The sequence below is a fragment of the Achroia grisella genome, unplaced genomic scaffold (genome assembly GCF_030625045.1).
Source record: "Achroia grisella isolate CSIRO2021 unplaced genomic scaffold, CSIRO_AGI_Agris_v1 utg869, whole genome shotgun sequence".
NCBI lineage: Eukaryota > Metazoa > Arthropoda > Insecta > Lepidoptera > Pyralidae > Achroia > Achroia grisella.
In genome coordinates this window covers 2,407,223-2,429,874 of record NW_026713049.1, presented here as the reverse complement: position 1 = coordinate 2,429,874, position 22,652 = coordinate 2,407,223, and the positions used below count along the sequence as shown (strand labels likewise).

The 22,652-nt window shown below is 31.9% G+C and overlaps 3 protein-coding genes across 3 annotated transcripts in view; 1 reads left to right on the top strand and 2 right to left on the bottom strand.

Annotated features, from left to right (window-relative positions):
* The window catches only part of LOC131852951 (elongation of very long chain fatty acids protein 7-like), a 35,895-nt gene extending 34,719 nt beyond the window's left edge, over positions 1-1,176 (top strand). The window contains exon 5 of the mRNA XM_059203708.1: positions 875-1,176. Coding sequence (XP_059059691.1) covers positions 875-1,060 — 186 coding nt within the window. The 3' untranslated portion in view covers positions 1,061-1,176. The remainder of the gene's footprint in view (positions 1-874) is intronic.
* Positions 1-2,425, bottom strand: part of LOC131852952 (oxysterol-binding protein-related protein 9) — an 89,860-nt gene extending 87,435 nt beyond the window's left edge. Inside the window, exon 1 of the mRNA XM_059203709.1 lies at positions 2,064-2,425. Within this exon, the coding sequence (XP_059059692.1) occupies positions 2,064-2,165 (102 nt within the window). The 5' untranslated portion in view covers positions 2,166-2,425. The remainder of the gene's footprint in view (positions 1-2,063) is intronic.
* Positions 2,426-3,340: 915 nt separating this feature from the next.
* The window catches only part of LOC131852950 (bromodomain-containing protein 4B), a 39,449-nt gene continuing 20,137 nt past the window's right edge, over positions 3,341-22,652 (bottom strand). The window contains exons 2-3 of the mRNA XM_059203707.1: positions 4,119-7,567; positions 3,341-3,790 (exon numbers count right to left, since the gene is read on the bottom strand). Of these exons, the coding sequence (XP_059059690.1) occupies positions 3,460-3,790; positions 4,119-7,567 (3,780 nt within the window). The 3' untranslated portion in view covers positions 3,341-3,459. The remainder of the gene's footprint in view (positions 3,791-4,118; positions 7,568-22,652) is intronic.

Genomic DNA, 22,652 nt, shown 5'->3' with positions numbered 1-22,652 from the left:
TAATGGATAAATTTTATAATGACGGTCTCGATTTAGCGGTTCAGCACACCGCCGTGCCTCCGATGATAATATGTTCCTATTATTATTATATTTGTGTGTCTTTTCTAGTATGAATGTATTTACAAAAAAAAAAAATCTATTTATTTATATCAGTTGTCCAGTACACATAGCACAAGCTTTGGTTAGCTTGAGACTAGATGGCGCTGTGTGAATTGTCCTGACACATTATATTATTATTAAGGGGCTGAGTAGTCTATATTTCTTATTTTTTACTTGCAACTTATTAGAATATTTGGTTAATTAGAAAAAGTATTTATATGTCCAGAAATCTATGATCAGTTAGAATCACATATACTCATTAATATGTGGTATCAAGAGTAGTCTTTACAACAATTTTATTATGGTTCTATATAAATGCAACAATATATCACAGCTACCACTTGTAGATGCTAAATGCTAAATTGTTATTCTCTCTCTCTTCCTATCTGTTATCAGACTTATGGCTATAGTAATATAATATATATATAATATTCTTTATTGTGCATAGAAAAATATTTACAAAAACAAACTTAACATAAAATATGCTAAAAAAGGCCATGTCCTATTCCACAGAACAGATAATACAATCAGATTTGAAAGGATGAATGAATAAAACTCTTCATTGTTCCTCTCACAGAAAGAAAATAACAATTACATAAATAAATATGTACACCAAATGTAAAAAAAACAACATAATTTCAATATAGAGGTAACAAGGTGTGGCCTTATCACTACATAGCGATTTCGTCAGGCAACCTTAGGATGGAGAGTAGTTATTAGACTTTGTTATATAATTAATATGAGACTGTAATACATTATTTGTTTTATTTTAAAGGTGCAATTCACTGTAATCCTGGTGTACTCCTCACAAATATTCCTACCAAGCTGTCCAGCACCGCTCGGAGTTGGTATAATGTATATACCCAATGTTGTATTAGTTTATTATATGTTCTACAACTTTTATATTAATAATTACACAACTAAATGTAATGTGAATGGAAATAGTGTTAAAACAAATTAATTATTATGAGAATTCTTTCTTGAAGACTGACATTAAATATTTATTGATTGTTAATATTATTGTATTATATAATTGTATATGTATTAGAGACGGATTAATAAATCTATGTGTTAAAATTTTTTTAGTCTTGTTTTATCTCTAATGATAGCAGCAGCTCTAATATGTTGCAGAAGTATTGATCAAACTTTTTATTTAATGACTTTAATCTATTATTAGTAATTATTTATTTTTAATTTTGTATTGCCAGTGAACACCCATCTTCCACCCTCACTAACCATTTTAAAATACAATATTATATATTTATAAGCTTTGTATAATGTCATAGTTCTATTTTTTATTGTTACATTTTATTTACATATAAATAAATGGATTATTAATTTTGATTTCTTATTTCTTTGACTATATTATTGATAAATATGGTGATATATTATAACAATTAGTAGATTAGTTTTATATAAATGTGAGTCTTCACAAATTTAATATTAAGTATTTAAATTAACGAGATGCCTTATTGTCAATAGTTGCATAGCGAGAAGTTGAAATGTAAGAAAACACAATGTAAGTCATGGAAAATGAAATTATATCTTAACAGTTTACTAAAGTTTGTTTGTTTTTCGACCTTGTATTGTAAACACTAAGTTTCAGTATGTATTGTAATGTTCCCAATTCATTGTTTCAATATGCATACTAAAACAATATAAACACACACAGATATGTTTAAATATATGTACTTATTACTGTGTAAACTATAACCTATTTGCTTTAACCTTGAAATATGATAATTCACCTAATCGAATTTCTTTCGTCTTATTAGAATAGAGCAAATAATAACATGATAAACAGTTCTAATTACAGAAACGTGAATAACAATAAAGGCTAACAGTAAAATATAGAGCGGTTTACAACTTTTTAAAAAATATAGAAATTGTATGAGTAACCTCAGAGAAATTACGAAGAAATCACTGTATTTGCAAAAGTAGAAATGCAAGTGGACGTCACTTACCGTGTAATACGAGAGGAGGCCCGCATTCTCATCCAGCACGAACCACCGATACTGCCAGCCCTTCATCACATTTGTCCATTTACTCAGGGAACCCTCCATCATGATTTGAAGTCAAATACAAATATTGAAAGTCATCAGAAACAATAACCACGAATTTTAACACTGCGGCAAGAAACTAACTCCGATAAATAATCCATATGTTTGACGTGTTGGTTTGACAATTCGGCGATTTGACAGTCGCATTGTATGGTGTTGCCATTTTAGAAAACGATTCGATTCGATTCATATTATTAAATCGATCACATAATCGAATCCCGTTACGATCTTATTTTTAAATAAACGTAAGAAAGAAATCATATTAAGTATTTAAATTATATAAAATTTGTAATATAGTATCAATTAATAAATACCTAACTATATAATATATGCACTGTGTAGCATTACTGAGAAGTATTTTTTATTATTTAAAATTATGTTTTATTAAATGAAATTGTTTTCTAAATTGGTATTATGACCATTGGCATATAACTGATAGCTTCATAAGCATGACCTCCCACTAATTCACTTCAAATTAGTTAGAACGAAATGGTAAAGAAATTAATTTGTACTGTAACTTACTGTCACTAGATGGCGTTACTAATGTCATTATATGAGGTACTTGAGTAAAGTTATTACTTAGTTGAGCTTCTTACACTTATATATTGCTATCAATAATAGAATAGAATAGAATAGAATTTGTATTTTATTGTTGTTACAAATAGTGCAAGTATAAATAAATAAGTAGGTGTAGATATATTTTGATAAATATATAACAGGCGTATATACTTCATTATAAGTATGTAGATGCATATCAAATTTTACTCACAAAATGTTAATCTTAAATACTAAATGGTAATTAACCTTTTCGTAACGAATGGTTGGATGAAATAGGGTTTTGAGAATTTCTCGAAAAATTGGCTATATTTTGTCGCAAAAAATAGACAAAGTTTGATATTAAACTTACAAAATGTTATTTAATACTATCACCTAAAACCTATGTAGGTTTTATGAAGTTTGTACATTGTTACAAAATGTGTAAGTGCAGTCAGTACTTGCGCATATTGTATGTACAATACTTTTGTTACTTAGCTTTCTACTTAGTGTTTAACTTACATACACACTAACTAAATAAACTCTTGTAATTTCAAGGTAGACTAAACTAACTTATCATCATGGCAGATGCTTATCAAGTAGACAAAGAAAAATAAAAATCACTACTATATAAAAAGGTACTTTATTTGTACAACCTGATTATCACTTTTACAATCGACTAGGCAACAACATGCCGCCATTTTAATTTAGTAATACTAAAACTAGACTATTTACAAGGGTCCTGCGCCGTGCGGCGTCAGAAATATCAGTGTCTTCGTATCGATCGGCCATGTTTCGTTTTACTATAACCTGACGAAATTGATACTTGATTACTATTTTCTTGATCTAAACTCAAACCAGATAAATCTACTAATAATGGCACGTTCTCTGAACCGTCGGCTACCTCGTCGTCTCCCTTTCCGAATTCCTCTGGGGTGCCATCCCCTTCTATAGCTAGTTTTTCAATGTCTTTGCTAATTGAGTTATTTTCTGCAGCGTCCACAAAAGCACTTGAAAGGTCTCCATTCAATTTGTTGACATTACCCGATGAGATATCGTACATAAAAATTTCCCTGTCTCCCGATGTCTTGTCATTCCTGTAATAATAATAGTTTAAATTATATGATGAGTAGAACATGGTTTCTATGTCAGTTTAAAGAAATGAATTAAATGCACAAAATGCAATTTGTTATAATAACGCGAGCAGGAATGCGTGATTGCGGTATTTTGAATCAAATTGTCTTCTCGTAATTTTACAGTTTATATTTGCAAGAAACAAATACCTTTTTATCATTGATAAAGCTTGAGTGTGGATTTTGCGGAATGTATTTGGCGTTCTTTCGCATAAGGAAAAAGACTATGCTAGTATCTGTGAATTACTATACAACGCTACAGTATTATAAAAGAAATATATTAAATTCTTACCCGGTCACAAGAAGGATGACAGACTGTTGGTCTGTGTTTGTTCTTTTTTCAACTTCCAACCATTTCTCAAAGTTGTCTTTGGTAGGCCGTTTGAGCAAATCTTGCAAACTGTCCCCAGCAACAAACTTTATCCCTCTTAAACCATTACTCGCAGCCCGCTCAGATCTTGTGTGGTCACCACCAAGATCCTCTGTTTCTACAGGTGCCAAAACAACAACTGATGTTATTTTTCTTCCTTTTAGAATATCTGGCAGAGGAAACTGGTTGCCACTTACTTTTAATGGTAAATACCTGTTGTATTTTTTATCATTCAAAGCAACAGGATCTAGTCGGGTGGCATCTTCTTTTACGTATTCCTTTGCGATATTTTGTCCTTCAGCTGTTTTTGGATCAAAATGTACAACTTTCATTTCCACAGCTTGTTTTTTTGATGGTGGTGGGAGAGCGTATGTAGCAACGTTTTCTGAAGCAGCAATTTCTTGGTCGTCAACATCGTCATCTATTCTTGATTCAATTTGTTCACCATTCGGTTTTACAACAATAGGTCTGTGTTCACTAGCTGCAATTTGTTGAGCTCCACCTGCACTGAAAAAGTTTGCCAATTGATCTGGTGGTAGTGATTCTAATGGCGTTTCCCCTACTTTGTCATAGTCCAAAACACTGATATCAGCATTGTCTAAGATGCCTGAGGACAATAATTGTTGACGTAAATCGTCTGGAACCTCATCAGGAAGTACAATTTGTGGCTTCTTCTTTTTCTCTTCCTTCTTTGGTTCAGGCGTTGTGCTAATAGAGTTACGGGTAGATGATAAATACTTTTGTGTAGTAGGCTTTATTTCTACGGTCCTTGATGTAGATTGGTAATAAGCTGGAGCTTGGGTACTAGATACATAATTAGACTGTTCCCGTGACCTTTCTTGTACATATTGGGATTTTGGTGAAGTAACTTGTATTGGTTGTTGGTTATAATTATTTTGAACTTTATAGGTTTGTTCATACTGCTTGCTTTGTTGCTGTTCTTGTTGTTGTAATTGCTGATTTTGCTGTAGGTGCTGTTGTTGTAGATGTTGATGCTGCTGTTGCTGTTGTTGTTGTTGTGCAAGCAATAATTGAGTTTGTAACCTTTGAATTTCTTCTTGTTGTTTCTTTACATTTTCTGCTAGTTGCAATCTTACTTGTTCCTGTTCTGATTCATAAAGTTGTTGTTGCTGTTGCTGTTGCTGCTGTTGGTATTGTTCAGTTGGACTGGCAGTTGGCGTAGGTTTTACAGATTCGCTTAAGGCACTATAATTCGGTTGGGTATTGGGACTATTAACAGTAATATGTTGTTCATACTTAGGAATAGATGCTACTAACTCTCCACCATTAGGTACAAACTGTTGTATATTCTGTTGATGTTGTAAGTTAGCTTGAGGTTGGAAATTATTTTGCTGAGGTAGGAATGGTCTTTCGGAGGGTCCGTGAGATTGCGGGATCTGAGGTCTTTCCGATGGCGAGTTTTGTTGATGGAAATGATGTTGCTCTGGAGATGGTGACGGTTGTGGATGGAAATTAAATAGTGTAGGCGACGCAGACGGTTGAGGAAGAAATTGGTTTTGAGGTATAGGCGAAGGTGAGGGACTTGAAAATGTGTGTTGATGATGGACAGAGTTTCCAGAGGTTGGTTGTGATAATATTTGAGCACCTTGGTGGAAACTAAATTGCTGTGGTTGAGGCTGTTGTTGCTGGGGTTTAAATTGTTGGAATGGTGGTCGGTTGTCTTCTATTTGAGGAGGCGATGGTTTCAAGTTGAAAAATGGAGGTCTACTTGGTGATATGGAAAACGAAGGTTTGTTGTGAATGTCAACAAAATGTTGAGGTGGTCTTTGCTGTGGTAACTGTTGACTCTGTGGAATTATTTGAGGACGACTAGAATGCTCCTGGAACTGTGCGGGTGTAGGGCTTGGACTAGGTTGAATGAAATTAAAGTTTTGAGATTGTCTGTTGGGCAATAATTGTTCTTTTGGGGGATCTACTTGGTCGGAAGTTATAGTGTGATAATTTTCCTGTAAATATTTAGGTTCATCAAAGAATGGCCTAGATTGTGTATGTGGCTGCTGGAATGGTCTTTGAGGTCCACTGTGGAAAGCTGGTCTTGGTGGTCCATTAAAGTGAGGTCTTGAATTGAACGATGGAGGGCTTGGACGAACATGGAATGACGGATTATTATTAGGTCTGGGGAAAGAAGTAGAGAAAGCGGGACCAATTGGGGAGGCTACGGTGGGAGCAATATTACTGAAATGAGGTATTGGTCCTGGACTGTTGGCAAAAGCTGTATGAGGACTAGGACTTGGGCTAAATGGTGGCGTTGGTCCAAATGAGTTTTGACGATTGATGTTCGACTGAACTCTGAATGGTGATAGCGACGGACCTTGTCGGGGAAGTTGCTGTTCATTTGTTAAATATTGTGGCTGAAACTGAATACGACTTTGGGCATGTTGTGAAACAGGCTTATAAGCTTGAGAATTTGAGAAACCTCTTGTTGAGGCTTCATGATGAGGTTGAGGTTTAGGTGACACAGAACGTTCAAGAGGTATATGGCTCGGTGGTTGGTTTGGAAAAGCAATTGCCGGTCTTGGTGCAGTCGCTTCATGACTTTCTGTATTAGATTCTCGTCTATCACTGTAATGGCGACCTTCATTTCCAAAAGTAATTTTAACACTGCTGTCACTGTGATAAACTTCTGATTCGGGTTTTATGATTGCTCTCAGAGTTGTTGTCTGTATTGGACCATAAGCAGGTTGTGGTGTAACTGTAACATACTCTTCATGATGTTCATCTTCATCGTTGGTTGGTGGAGTAATTGCGGGAATAGGTTTTTCATATACAACCTTGTCTTTAGAATATGGATCTTTACTGTATTTGACATAAAATACTTGAACCGGTTCCTTCTTCTTTTTAGGTATTATTTGAGGAGGGGGTGCTGGAAGAGATTCGTTTGATTCTTTAATAATGATTTCAATGATAGGCTCTGGTGATTCATAATAATGAGGATGAGCATCTTGACTATACAGAGGAGCAGTTGGCAGGGCACCATAGGAAGGGCTATATGTACTATCTGATGAATCATGTACATTAAGAATTTTAGGTTGAGCATAAATTTCATTCTTGTTTACACCAGCATCTTCCAAGTTTTCTAAATTTGGATCATATAGAGGATCTTTTTGGGAGTACTGAACTACCGGTTCCATTTGTACGGCATATGGTGGCAATTTGCCGCCTTTCGAAGGGATATGAGAGATTCGTCGAGAACTGGTGAGTGATCTGAAGTGCGTGACTCTTGAATGGGGCAGAACTAATGAGTATTGCAGATTCTGAGGCGTTCGTATGCTCTCCAACTGTCGTTTCGGTTTTGCTTTCGCTGTCGAATTTTTTGCGTGTGTAAGGCTGAGCACAGCCAAAGCTGTGACCTGTAACAATAGAAACAAAACTATTAATATTATAATCCGAAAAAATTGTTTATTTTATATCACATATAAGATGTATTACACATAAAGATGTATTACAGATAAATGAGACACACGATGTTACTTTTAGTTAAGTAACTGATGCTGCTTAACAGTAAATCAGAAACGGATCTTTCCAACAGACGGGATAAAAGAAACGAAGAAGTACTAAAGCTTTATACAATTATACTAAGTTTTTTAATTATTCAACGATACTGCGGAGTAGGAAGATAAAAGAAATGCATGTAATGCTAAGTCTACGCGAGCATAACAATCAAATTCTAGCCTTGACATTGGGTTCTATTAATTTCACTTTAACAACTGAAACAAACTGCGTCACGCACTAACCTTTTGAATAATCGTTATGTTATATATAGCACTTACACTTTCTTTCTTAAATTAGTTTCATTAACATAAATGTTAATATCACAACAATGTGCGTAATATCTAATTACTATTATTATAGTTTTTATTCCATTGACGTTATGTTCTAGTTACATTTGACCAAGAATGCAAATTTAAAATTTTTGTAAGCAATTTAATAAATAGATCCGATAAAAATTATAAACAAAAATAATTATATTTTGGTTTGTTATAATTGGTTAACAAAATGATATTGCGTTTGTTTTTTGTATTTTTAATAATATTAGTATTTTTTGTAATGTTACATTTTATTTAATACTAGATGTTATAAAAGATTTCTGATATAATCTATCTTCACGTTAAATTTCATTTAATATTTATACAGCCTTTTAGTGTTATCATATATTAGTTTTTTTACCCCAGAATGTTGCAACGACTTTAACTTTACTTTGTACGACTTTAGCGCATTCTCTCTCATTTCCCATTTTTTAGATCTTCCTTAGAGTAGGATAATGGACACAAAGAACAGGAGAGTAGATGGTATGGACATCCCAGTTATATTAGTAGGAAAGTATGAATCATCTGGATGCGGATGAAGCTACGTGTAAAGCTAATTTACATAGCTTCCATTCCGAATTATGAATTTCGTTTTGGAGTTCCAACATCCTCAGTAATGCTCTTTGCATAATGTTTACAAATCAAATAGAATACACGGCTTCCGCAGTTGCAAGTCTCCCTTGAAGTGACACCATTTCTCCAAGTTATACTAGTAGGGAAGTAAAGAATGGCCTGGACGCAGATGAAGCCGCGTGTAGAGCCGTATTATAAATCCCGTTTTAGGATGCTGTGTCCATTCTCAGTGATGCTGTTTGCATAATGTTGACAAATCAAACAGAATACACGGAGACACGGCCTTCCACGTAATGTGGTGAGACATAATATTTGTGTACACTATACTCGAAAGGAGAAAGTGTTTTAATGAATATAGCACTGAGTTTGCTTTGAATTACCTAGTCAATGGTACAAAGAGTAAAATGAAGCGTTTTAATATATTATTAATTGCTTGTTAGCAGTTACTCGCGATTTTGTTTCTTTTAGTAAACGAAACAATCTATATTCAAATAAATTTAATATAACCACTTTTGAATCGCCATATTTTATTATTTTACCACTCATTCGAAATGTAGCCACATTACAAGAACAAGCAAGAAACTTCCGTGCTGGTCTTTTATATAAAATATAGGCACACACACTATCTTTATAATAAACTAGCTGTTTCCGCGACTTCGTCCGCGTGGAATTTTACTTTATTTTTCTAAAATAAAAATAGTAGTTACTCCTTATTACATTAGCTACCTACCAAAAAAGGTCCCGTCATAATCGATCCAGCCATTTCAGAGATTAGCCGGAATAAACAGACCGACAGACAGACAGACAAAAATGGTAATAAATGTTATTTTGGTGTATGTACCGTATTTATATTCATATGCATGTAGTAAAAAACGGTTATTTCAATATTACAAACAGACACTCCAATTTTATTTATATGTATAGATGAGGTGATCTGCGCAACTTCGTTTGAATCTTATTTTTTTTGGACAAATTACACAGCGCATCTAGTGCCAAGCTAATCACAGCTTATGCAATTTTGGGTACTAGACAACTGATAGGTATACTTAAATATATTTTTTATAAATGCATATACCTATATAGAAAACACACAGACCAATACAAACAATCATACTCATGAATACAAATGTTTATACTGTGTTAGGAATCTCACCCGCGACTATCATTACATAGTATAAAGTCGCTGTCGCTGTCTGTCCCTTTAAAACTACGTAACGGATTTTGAAGCGGTTTTTTTAATAGATAGAGTGATTCTAGACGAAGGTTTATATATATATATATATATATATATATATATATATATATATATATAATACATGTACACCCGGGCGAGGCCGGAGCGAGTAGCTAGTCTTGTATCAAAATTCATTACATACTTTGATGGTTTCCGAGACATTATACAATATGGTGATACCATGCAATTCGGAGGAACCTGTCTGTCTGCATTCTGAATAAAAACAAGAGTTCTGTACGCGTTGGAATGCAGGCGGCGCACCTTTGTTAAACCATAGACCAGGATGCTCATCAGATAAGTATTACATGCATATTTTATTAAGTCTCTTGTCGCTTGAAATTTCATGAAATAACGATGATAAAACCTGTTCATACTTTGGGTTTCAATTAAATAAATACTGTTTTACGTGTACGTATGTATACATATATATATATAGTTATCATCTTTATAATCATATTTATTTGTCTCAAATAATAAACTATTACAATTGCTGCTTAGAATGGTATAGGTATTCTTGTTTTATTTCAGTAGGGTTTTAGAATCGATTCTGCGGAACCTTGAGAAACTTTTTTTAGATTGTATATTAAGTGAAACATTTTTGGAGATACTTTTGGGCATGTAATAAAAAAGTATAATTGTTTTAACCTTCACCACCCACTCAGTAATGTCGAAACAAGTTGCTAAAAACGGGTATTTAGGTGCTTATTTAAATTTTTCAAACGAAAAGCTTGTACAATGTTGCTAATTTAATATATAAACTAAACTTTTACTTTTATGAAACACCTTGAATAACGTAAAAACCAAGTTACCAAACAGAATCTAATAGTACACTGTAGAGCTTTTAATATATATATATATATATATATATATATACATATATATATATATATACATATATATGTACATATATGTATATGTACGAGTATGTATACTGTGGATAAGTATATTTAGATTTTGACCAACTTTAAAAAAGTGAAGTCGACTTTAAACAATAATACATTGTGTATATTTGGCTGTATAAAATATAACATCTCTATCTAAATATATTAATTATAATATAACAAAGTTAAAGGCCTAGTGGCTTAGTACTCTGCCCCATATGTCAGATGGTCACAAATTTGATTGCTGAACAATACTAACAAAATAACTTGTTTCTACACAAAAAATGTAGTTAAATGTGTCCATCAGTTGTCTTGTGCCTCTAATAGTTCTGTTTAGTTTCAGACTCAGTTGTACCATATCTTAACTATTGATTGATTTTACATAGTAAGTTGTCTATATATGTTTACTATTTTCATATAGAGTAGATCCCACGTTGAAACAAAATTCTGTCTGCCGCCTGAATATTAGTAGGTATTGCATAAAATACAGCTGTACATTGCAATGTACCTAGCCGCAGACATTGCTAAATAGTCAGAAAGTAAAAGTATGTAAGTTTACTACCCAATGAGTAATTTTACGCCGTCTAGACTCAAAGTAGGTACACATCGTAAAATTTTGAACATCCTACTGAATAGTTGGTACGCACTTTGCGCATTGCCGTATTGTACAGTATTTATGTGTTATCATATAATTATATAATATATTTGTATTTAATATCTAAGTAAATAAATAGAAACATCTAGACCAATACAAACGATTATACTCTAGAATATAAATGTTTGTACCGCATGACAATTGAAGACACGGCCACCCTCATGAATACAAATATTTGTACCTTTTGTAGAATTGAATCCACGACTATCGGATGTAAAGAGTTGTGCTAAGCCGATAGACCATCCAAGCTATCGTATATGTACTAAAATTCGATTGCATCTCATTGCTCTTAAAAATTTTGATAAGGTATAGGGAGATTGTTAGTAATATGAACTAATTACTCCATTGCTAGCAATGTACCAAGTCAGGTTAACCTCCATGATGTCCCCCCTGGAAACTATCGTTATAACTTCCTAGTGAATTTGTCACGATGGGCCAATTGACGTAACCTCATGCTCATCTTGTCATCCTCCACTTGTGCCCCGCCAGCGTAAGCCGTTAGCGCAGGCGTGTGCATCATTCCATAATCATCCACCAAAAAAAAGTGGTATAAAAAATATTAGGTAATAAATAGAATGAAGAGTTTCATCAAGAAATCACAACAGAAATGGTTAAGTAAATTAATAAAAAAGATGGTTTATTCATAACTATGACATATGTCATATTTTATGTACATTAAATATAATGGGCTGACATTAATATGAGTTGGTTACAGATGAGTAAGGCGGGACTGTGGAATTTGAAGCACCCACTTTTTATGGTCAAGTACCATTAAACTCTACGATGCTATAACGAGCATAGTTCGAGTATATTTGTTTGACACCTATTAGGTATATATATTAAAGTTGTTAAGTGTTTGTCTGTCTGATTATGAAATAAATGATTTTTGATTTGATTTGATATCATACTAATGAATCGTACTCTCAATTGTAATAAGAAAGATCTTTAATATATTTTCATACATACATACTTAAATTGGCTATTAAAAAAAACAGTTGAGTTTCTTGCTAGTTCTTCTCAATATGAATAAGAACAGTAGGGAAAAAAGATTAATACAAAAAAGTTGACGTTCATAAACGGCTAAAATGTCCTACATGAATAAATGATTTTTGATTTGATTTGATATCATATTAATGATTTACGATGTTATAACAACCTGAAAAATTTTAACGAGAGAGTAAAATTTTCATGGCTAGTAGGTCTGATAGGCAAACAGAGAAAACAGTAGGTACTCCCATTTACGATGTTATAACAACCAAAAATGGTTTGAATAAGGTCCATGCGTCCTAAAAGTAGGCAACAAAAATATAACGATCATCCTGACTTGGTAGGATAGATGTGCTTGTTGAAATATACGGAGAATTACTAGGAAAACAGACTCCAAATGGAATTTGAAGAGGCTAGACAGAGAGAGACAGAGAGAGTGTTGATAAACTAAAAAATGCAGTAGGTGCGTATCTCGTTACTGATATAATGCTCAAGATTAGTGATTGTAAAAAGATTACAACCGTAGTACGAAAACAGAATAATTTGCTTTCTGTCAAGTCACGAAGAGTGTAAGAGCTGTGCCAACAAACAGATGGTCTATGGAAGAGGCCATACTTTTAACTTACATAATGACTATTGAATAACACTAATTTCGCGTTACAATTGTAAAAAAGAACCCGTTTTACATACGTCGGATGTCAGATAAAAAACAAGTCAGCATCTTCGTAACTGTACAACTGTAATAGAGATAGTTTGCATATGGTGATGCCAGATTATGAGCCTTCTACCCAAATTTGGAGAGATTTTATTATTGAGAAAAATTTTAGTGGAATATATGTATTTTGGAGAGGCTTCGAAGTTCTTGTATCTTTTTGGGGGAAAAAGATACAAGAACTTTAAAAAAAGAATATAAATACAACTTTAACGGCTAAAAAAGGACGAGATGAAAGATAATAAGATAAAAGAAACAAGTTCTAAATATATTTTTGTGCAATGATTACTACAATGACTTTCTTTACAGGAAGAATTTTACTATAAATCCTGAATTTTAAAATTGTGGGCAAAAAAGGTGGAATAGCAAGATAACGTGGTAACACTCTGCATATTACCACTGGTTTATGCGAAATTCGTAATTTTTGACGGAAACTACGTCCTATTATAAACTGTATGCGTAGCAAATAAGGATTCAATCCATTTACGAAATGCAAATACCTTAGATGAGGTAACGCCATTGTGATGTTTTTTATTCTCACGATTGTGAAGATAAATGTTGATGTATTAACACATATAGTTGGAATCTCCGTTGAGTCTTTTTTGTAACAATGAAAGCGAAATTCGCAAGTTATTAAAAAGAAAATTATAGATGCCAACAGAAATGTTAGTAAGCAAATTGAAATATATATTGGTTCTTTCAATACCATGCCAGTTTCGTATGAAATAATAATTTTAGTTTTTATGAAATATTTCTTACGAAATAATAGCATAAATAATAATCGATTAAGAGCTCTTGATTATATATTGTTTTTATTGATGTCTTAATTTCGTATTGTTAAGTACTTATATAATTGGTAATTAACTCAAATATTAGATTGTTAACAAACAGATGGATAGTATCGGTCAAATGAAGGCCAGTTGTGCTATGAAGTTGAAAGCTAGTTTCAATTAATAGTGATTGAAGCTTTAACTATTCAACTCATCCCTATAACTGAGTTGAAGGAAGCTGTGTACAAGTCACATTTTCTGGATGCTACAACCCCTGGACTTTTAGCTCTTACTTGTCAGGGTGTTCAATCCATACCCTACCAACCGGCCTATTTGAAAGGTAGTACCCATAATTATTAAGTTATCAAATGTATTACTCCATACATACAAATATCTCACATACATTATATAAATAGTGTGAATATAAAATAGCATTGTGATATTTATAGAGAATTTAGTTGTTATCCCACAATAAAAACAATATAATCATACACATAATAAACATAATTTTAGGAAACCAAATATTACGTTGTTACTTTATTACCGAGTAAACTGATTCATATGAAGAAATGACTGTACTTTACAACATTTAAGTATATATATGCCAATGCCTCATTTAAATAAATTACCCGTAAAAAGTAAACAAATTAGAGACGAAATTATGCGTATTATCGCCATTATAGCAGTATGTGGGTACATGACAAATTTCTAAAGAAAATGCGGTATAAAACTGCCGTGTTTCTGTTCAGATGGCCGATTAGTCACGCTATGGGATCGGACGCCGTGGTGGTCCGTTTGCGTATTAAAATATTTGAAGCCGCATGTATATTTTATTAAAACCTTGCCTAATGATATCGTGTGATAATGATTATCTTTATATATAACTAAATAGTAACGATACGGTAACTTTCTATTTATATGTATGTTTTTTAATATATAAACTAAAGAAAATTGGAAAATGAAACTAAATTAATTATTTATTGTACCTAAAGATATAGGTTTATATACAGAACTAAATCCCTATTTCCCTTGGTCACAGGATCACGTGTGAACATTTGGATCGATTTCGTTAATATTTAATTTGTTGTGTTTAGGTTGTTAGGAAAATATTCTTAAGAAAAAAATTTTGAGAATGATAAAAAAATATATATTTTAATTTAAAATCATACCAATGCGATTAAAATATCTATAGATAAGACAGGACAACGTCTGTTGGATCAGCCAGTTCCTAATACACATGGATGAATCCATGGAGTCTTGAGAAATGAGCAAGAAACTTGACTGTAATTTTTATTAAACATTTTATCTAATAAACTGATTCATGAATTTAAACAAATAAATTAGACTATTATTTAGTGAATTTATGGCCTTTTAACATACATAATAATAATATTATAATTAGTAATTGATCTACATTAATTCAACAGGTTATTTATAAGCATTGTTTAAACCTGATCGAGGATTTGAGGGATGGTTGATAGATATTTAATTATGTTTATGAAATAAAAATGCAATGTTGCGTTAATGTCTCTGTTAATTTTTGAATTTAATTCTTTTTTAACTTTTTTTTTTATTAATTTTTACGAATATGGCACGCACATATTTGTAGGCTGCCAGTTACATTTACATAGAAATTATACAAGCATCTCTCTGACGACTGTATCGGGTATCTAATCAGAACTTCCTTCAACAAACAAGAATATATGGCACATCGTTTACACACAATACATTGAAATACTTCCTTATTGCAGGCAAGTTAATAGCGTAAGTGGCTATCATCAAGCTGGGGCTTGTAAGTAAATGTGTAAGCACGCTTACGAACCTATAATTTGGGGACGCACCGTGAGAACTCTAGGTAGCATGGTGAATATATACGATACGTAGATTATAGAGATGGTTCTAAGAATTGTTCGTCCAGAGTTTGAAAGAACAATTGCATTTGAATAAGGTTTAATAACGAATTTTATTTCTAGTAGACAATAAACATAATAAAAAATACTGTCGGTTTTTTATTTTCAAACAGCTTTTGCAATTTACTTTGAATGCTGTGTTCACCTGTAAGTAATTGTACATACTGACCATAAAACTCTCACAAGTAAATATATGAAATTTATATTAATACGAGTTATTGTTGGTGATCCTAAATAAAAGAAATAAAAATCTATATATAACAAAAAAAAAGAACTATGAAATAATTTGAATTTTAAACTGTAGGATATATTTTATAGAACCATTCTAGGGGTCTAGATGAATTTTAATATACCTAATGTTATTAATATTTTCATACAAAAAGAAATACCCAATAAATTTCGGTTTATGTAAATTGCAATTTAAAACATTTGCTTACATTCCAGTCACAGTATACTTTGATAATTACTTTATTGCACTTGTTACACTAATAAAGATGGTTATACAAAAATGTGAGCAAGGGTGGACTTATATCTGAAAGAGATCTCTTCCAGCCAAACCTAACACCGTGACAAAGTAGTACTTAGCTGGCAAGAGTAGTGCTCGAGTTTGAGTAATTACAATATTCTAATGTACACTTTAATATAACCACAGATAATATAATATTACATACTATAACGGATCAAAATCAAACCTTAATACCAAATACAGAGCATTTCATAGTTAGTTTATTACATAACTCATTCTTGCAAAAACCATCGCATACCATCGATAAATATTATCAATAACATATCAACTTACGAAGACAACATTCCTTTATTTATATTTATATCAATATCTATAGCAAGAAATGTAGATAAATTGGTAGCATCTTTAATTTTATGATCGGCACTAGATTTGTAAACTTTCACATTTATAATATTATTTGTAAGCGTCACTATTTATAAAAAGTATATGATTAAGTAGAAACATTATATTTTTTGTTTGTAATGGCACTCAAAAATGTAACTTACAAAGTATTTTATCTATTTTGAATATTCTTTCATTTATAGAAAGTGTCATTATTAGCAAATATTACACTACATGTATATATATCCGCATATGGCCGGTGTTGTACTTAAAAGATAGAGATTAGGACAATTCCAGGGATACCCGGATGTGGCAACCCTACACTAGACTAACACAGTGGAGTCTGAGTATTTTTCTATTTCATCTCGAACAATAGATTAACCAGTTGACACGTTCTGTATCTATTGAATGGGTTACTTTCGTTATCATTAGAGGCCGGAGTACAGTTAATGTGCTGAATTGAACTGGATTCGGTTCGTATCTCAATTTTATTAGATATTTCATTCAAATTTGTACAACATATTACACAGCGTGGATATGACTTATTTATAATAGAAATAATACTATAATATTTTTTAATGCCAAAAATACATATTTTTATTAGGCACATTGATTTAAAAAGAAAAAGTATACTCCATCACATTTAAAATAAGTATTGTTGCTAAGTAACAGTTTGTATGTAACGTGCAACTGCGATCGGAACAAAAGTAAATTATATTTACTGCTATATATCTGACCCACTCAATATCTCTATCAATTTTATATATTGAGACGAAAAATACTGTTTTATCAGAGAGATGAATAAGAAGTTATGGTTGAATACAATAAAAAAAAATCATTAATAAATTAAAGAGCTCTTGCCACTTTCCACGATTTTCCATCATGCTCTTTCAATGTTGATACGACACGACTCCAATATTACCTGTATTGTGCTTGATGTAACTGTGCCTAGGTTTTTCCCTTCCCATAGAAAGAAGAGTTGTGTTCCAAAATTATTATTAATATATTTATTATAGGTGCATACCTACGTACCTACTATTTTTCATCTGTTGTTTCATCCAAAATATACTAGATATTAAGTCATTGCATTGATTTAGGTCACTTGTTATATATTACACATCTGCAACTTGCATATCTTAAGTAATACGTATTGTGCTTGATGTAACTGTGCCTAGGTTTTTCCCTTCCCATAGAAAGAAGAGTTGTGTTCCAAAATTATTATTAATATATTTATTATAGGTGCATACCTACGTACCTACTATTTTTCATCTGTTGTTTCATCCAAAATATACTAGATATTAAGTTATTGCATTGATTTAGGTCACTTGTTATATATTACACATCTGCAACTTGCATATCTTAAGTAATACGATTGTGATAAAACAATAAAACAGAAGTACTTACAAGCAAATATCACATTCACTTTTCATCTCATATATAACGCAGGCATGTCTATAATGCACATTCATAAAACTATTAAATATTTTATTGAGCTATTATATCCTAACGAATTAGAGAAAATAAAATAAAAATACATTTATTGTCAGAAGAAATTATGGTAATTTAAATAGATGGGTAACATAAAATATTTCTTAAATTATTCTGTATTAGTTCTCAAATTAGGTTAGACCGGTGTAAAGTGGTCTAAACACCATAAGCGGTGGAGAGAATCACAGATAAACAGAATAGAAACCATAAAATCTTGAATTATATTTATTATGCATGTAGCAGATAAGTTGATTTTTATAATCATATAAAGAGACACTAGTGAGTGATAAAATGAACTCCGGTCTGGACTGTTTTGTAGAATTTTAACGTGATATACGCGATTTATTACTTAATCTAACAAGTTTATTAAGTTATTAAGCTGAGATGATTTGTTCTCTCAACATCTGCATATAGAGGTGCAATGCAATATATCAATGCAATCTGAGTGCGGTGATGTAGTTGCAATACACAATGTCCTCTCATCTATTCTAACAAATCCGTTATTTAATACATCTGAGACTTATTAACATAGTATAATAATTTATCAATTATACGTTATCATAGCAAAATAGTTAACATGCTCATTTAATAAAACAATTTAATGTAAGTGAAAGGATAATTATCTCGCAGAATGAAGTAACAACATTGCAGTGTTGTAAGGAGTTTGTAATAAACTTCAGTTTTATAACCTACTGAAGATTTACAGCCTATTGGTATTATACCATTTTTTATGTCAGTGTTAAACAAGACAAACTAAGTGGCACATGAGATGGAAACTGTTTTTTTTATGCCAGTTACCTTTTTTTGAGGCATTTGAGCCACAGTTGGAGGATTAATTTAAATGACAGAAAAAATCTTATGTTTGTTTTATTTATTAAATATTAACTGTGCCCGCAATTTCACACGCATGAAATTTATAGTCTATATATTGTTCTGATATCTAATATTCTTGTAAAGTTTCATCAAAATTAGTTTAGTAGTTTTTGCGTGAAAGAGTACCAAACATTCATCCATACTCACAATTTTTTAGCGTTTATAATATTAATAAGATTATTAATTAATTACTGCGTTATCTTTTGTTTGTATAATAAATATATGACTATATTTTCTAATTGATCTGTGTAATGAATTGCATTAGTTCCGTTTACACATTCTAGAAATGAAATTACTCAATTAGGCATATAGTCAGCGTGACTCGATATGTCTATATTATATGATATTACCTCATAAAGATAATCGATCTTGATTACTGTCATTTTCATTATAAAGTAACGTTTTTCAACAGAAAATAAATATGATAATTTTGGTATAATCTGTAGGTAGTAATTATTTTTTTCTTGATTGCTTGATATTTTTTTATGGCTATAACTGATTTGTATGTCGACATGGTGATAGTGTAAGAATATCAACTATCAATGTCCTATCGCTCAGTTTCTTTTCCATAACGTCATTAGAAATGATCGAGAAAATAAATAACAATACACTAGTGAAAGAGAGAGTATACATTTTTTAATGACAAATTATAAAAAAATAATAAATGTTAGGGGTGGACAACCCTTATCAGTAGAAAAATAGATAGTAGTCGATTCTCAGACCTTCTGAATATGCGTAAAAAATTTCATAAAAGTCGATCTAGCCGTTTAGGAAGAGTATGGTAACTAACATTGCGATACGAGAATTTTATATATAATTTTTAGTCTCAGACGTCCAGCGGCTAAGCACACCATCTTACTTCCGATAGTCGCAAGTTCTTCACATGATAATGAATGATAATGGAATGCACCTGCTCCATGATGAGTATGAGGTTAGGCCTGCAGTTACATTACTGTGACAAAGATTGGACCACGATGATTTCAACAGTACAGAGTTAGCAGTAGGATTCTCGATTACTAACAATAGAAGTTGGTCATATCAGCCGAGTTAGCGACGGTAGATGGGACAGAAAAGTTATGGATTGGAGGCGGGTACAAGTCGATGGAGTGTTGGGCGCTCTCCTGCAAGCGGAACCGACGACATCTCGAAGGTGGCCCGGAGTGGATGGATGCGGAAGGCGGAAGATCGCACATGGTGGAAGGCATTGGGAAAGGTCTATATCCTATGGTGGATAGACACGGGCTGAAATGATGATAATGAATGATGATCAATAGTAGCTATGAAAACTGTTGCAAAAATGGGGAAAACGAAATGCAAACGAAATTGCGCGGGTCAGCCAGTACATAAAAATATAATATCCCTATACGAACTCATAAAATAATATAGTAAAAGTCAGTAGGTATATACGTTTACGTGGGAACAGCAAAATAACACTTTCTGTTTCGTAAATGATGTAATCCAGTACATAGATTGAATTTGGACGTGCAGTGATCATCGTTACACAACACGTTCCGAGATTGCAAACGAAGCCGGGTAAAAGGTTAATTCGACAATTAAAAGATAGTAACTGACTTGAGTATCACTGTTAATTGAATTAGATTGATGGCTGTGGGATTCAATTGTAATTACACTGATATTTGCTAATAACAGTTTCATGTGAATATTTAAATAAACATATGAAGTAGTGAGAATTGTTGGTTATTATCCTCCGACAAATAAAATAATTATCTAATATATAGCAAATATATTGACAAAATAAGTTGTGAAGGAAATAGGGGCTAAGCGATTCAATTCAATAACTATATTTTAAGTATTTATAAATTAGAAATATAGTTATTGAAATATCTGAGTAACTTGCAAGGTTATTCTCATATCAAATTATGAAAATCTATCTAACCTTAAAACATAAACATTAAAAATCGATGTATCTCTATAGAATGCGTTGTAAACTATGCAGACCTACATTACTAAAGATTTCTTGTCTGATGTCAAGGCGTCTTTCATATTTATACATTTAAAAGTAGATTAAAAGTTAATCTATTTCCTTATATATCATTTTCAACATGATCATCTGCTTCTTCCTTATCCCATTCATTTGGGCTCGGGGTAACATTATCTCTTCCATTTATCTTTTCGCAGTCATCTCGTTATTTACTCCCTTTCTTACCGTATCATCTTTCACACAGTCCATCCATCTTTTTCTTTCTCTCTGTCTCTTCGTATACATAATTATATATCTTTATGTAATAGTAATTTTTCAGTTATACATCTGTGTGTCCTGTTCAGGTATATAAATGATGGAAATAAAATAGAGATTATTATATATTGTGATATACGCAAATAAAGAGAGATTTATTATATGCGTTGTCATTCCTGAGGATAAATTTATTACCTCTGTGTTGTGTTGTTTAAAGTTAGGAATGAATGGAAAAAGGGTGTAATTAAGAGTCAGAGAAATGCTAGATCGTATTTTATAGAATCTGATAATAGAGTATTTTTGAAGAGTAGGTTTTTTATAAAGATATTACGTTCAGTACCATACTATATTCCGGATGAGGAAGATAATAAAGTTAATGTAACTACTACATCGGGAAAAAAAATTGTTAATAGTGACACTGCTACTGATAGTACGTCTCAATCTGCTAGAGTACAAACACATTCTGATTTCCCATAATATATTACTCGTTCTGGTCGAATAATACATCGTCCTCAAAGATATGATTATTAGTTAAGATAAGGAAGTTATTTTTTATTAATTTCATTTATGTAAAGAGAAGGATGTTGTATATAGAAACTTCTTAGTGAATGACATGTAATTAGTACTAAACAATAATAATCAGATTCTGTCAACATCTCAAACTGATATTTTATTTATCCAATATTTTATATTAAAAACCTTTAATGTAACACTCTGTACCCTGTAATTTCACTGTCAAATCATACTATTCAAGCAGAAATACAATTTTTAAAACATGTCGTTGCCGTTGGCAGTAGAAAAAGATAGTGGTATCTTCGACGTGGGTAGCTTTAAAAAACTATATATCAGTAGTAGAAAAAGAAAATCAAGGGTTCAATCTATCCGTCTTCACACATCATCGCAGTGTAAAGGTCAGAAGTCATTCACACCATCTGTTAAATAATTTGTACCATTACGAATCACCAATCAGCCGAAGCTGCCGTAATTTAGTTCGGTTCACGCCCGCATCCACAATTACAATGTCATGTCAATCAAGTGTTGGTATCTCACATCAATCAAGCGATACGGCCTGTACCTGATGAAATAAAAGTTATTATAACGCCCAATAGTGTATTCTTTTATTTTATTGTATTTTAGATTTATTGTAGCAATCGTATATTTGTAGGTTTTAATTATACGATGTTACTGGTGTTCAGGAATATATAATATGTTTACTAGGTATACTTAGTTTTTATATGAAGTAAAGTTTTAGTTTATTTATTTAGTAAATTATTACGAGAGACATATTCATTGGAATTATCTGTGGATAGATATAATTTATGTTTTTATATGAAGTACAAGAAATGTAGTTAGTTTATTTATTTAGTAAATTATTACAATCTAAACTTTCTTAATAGGTAAGTTTTTCGAGAGACTTATTTTTCTCCTTTTTTTATTATTTCTAATTCATTGCAATTATAATGTCCACACATAATTAATATCAAACAGTCCACAGTAAATTT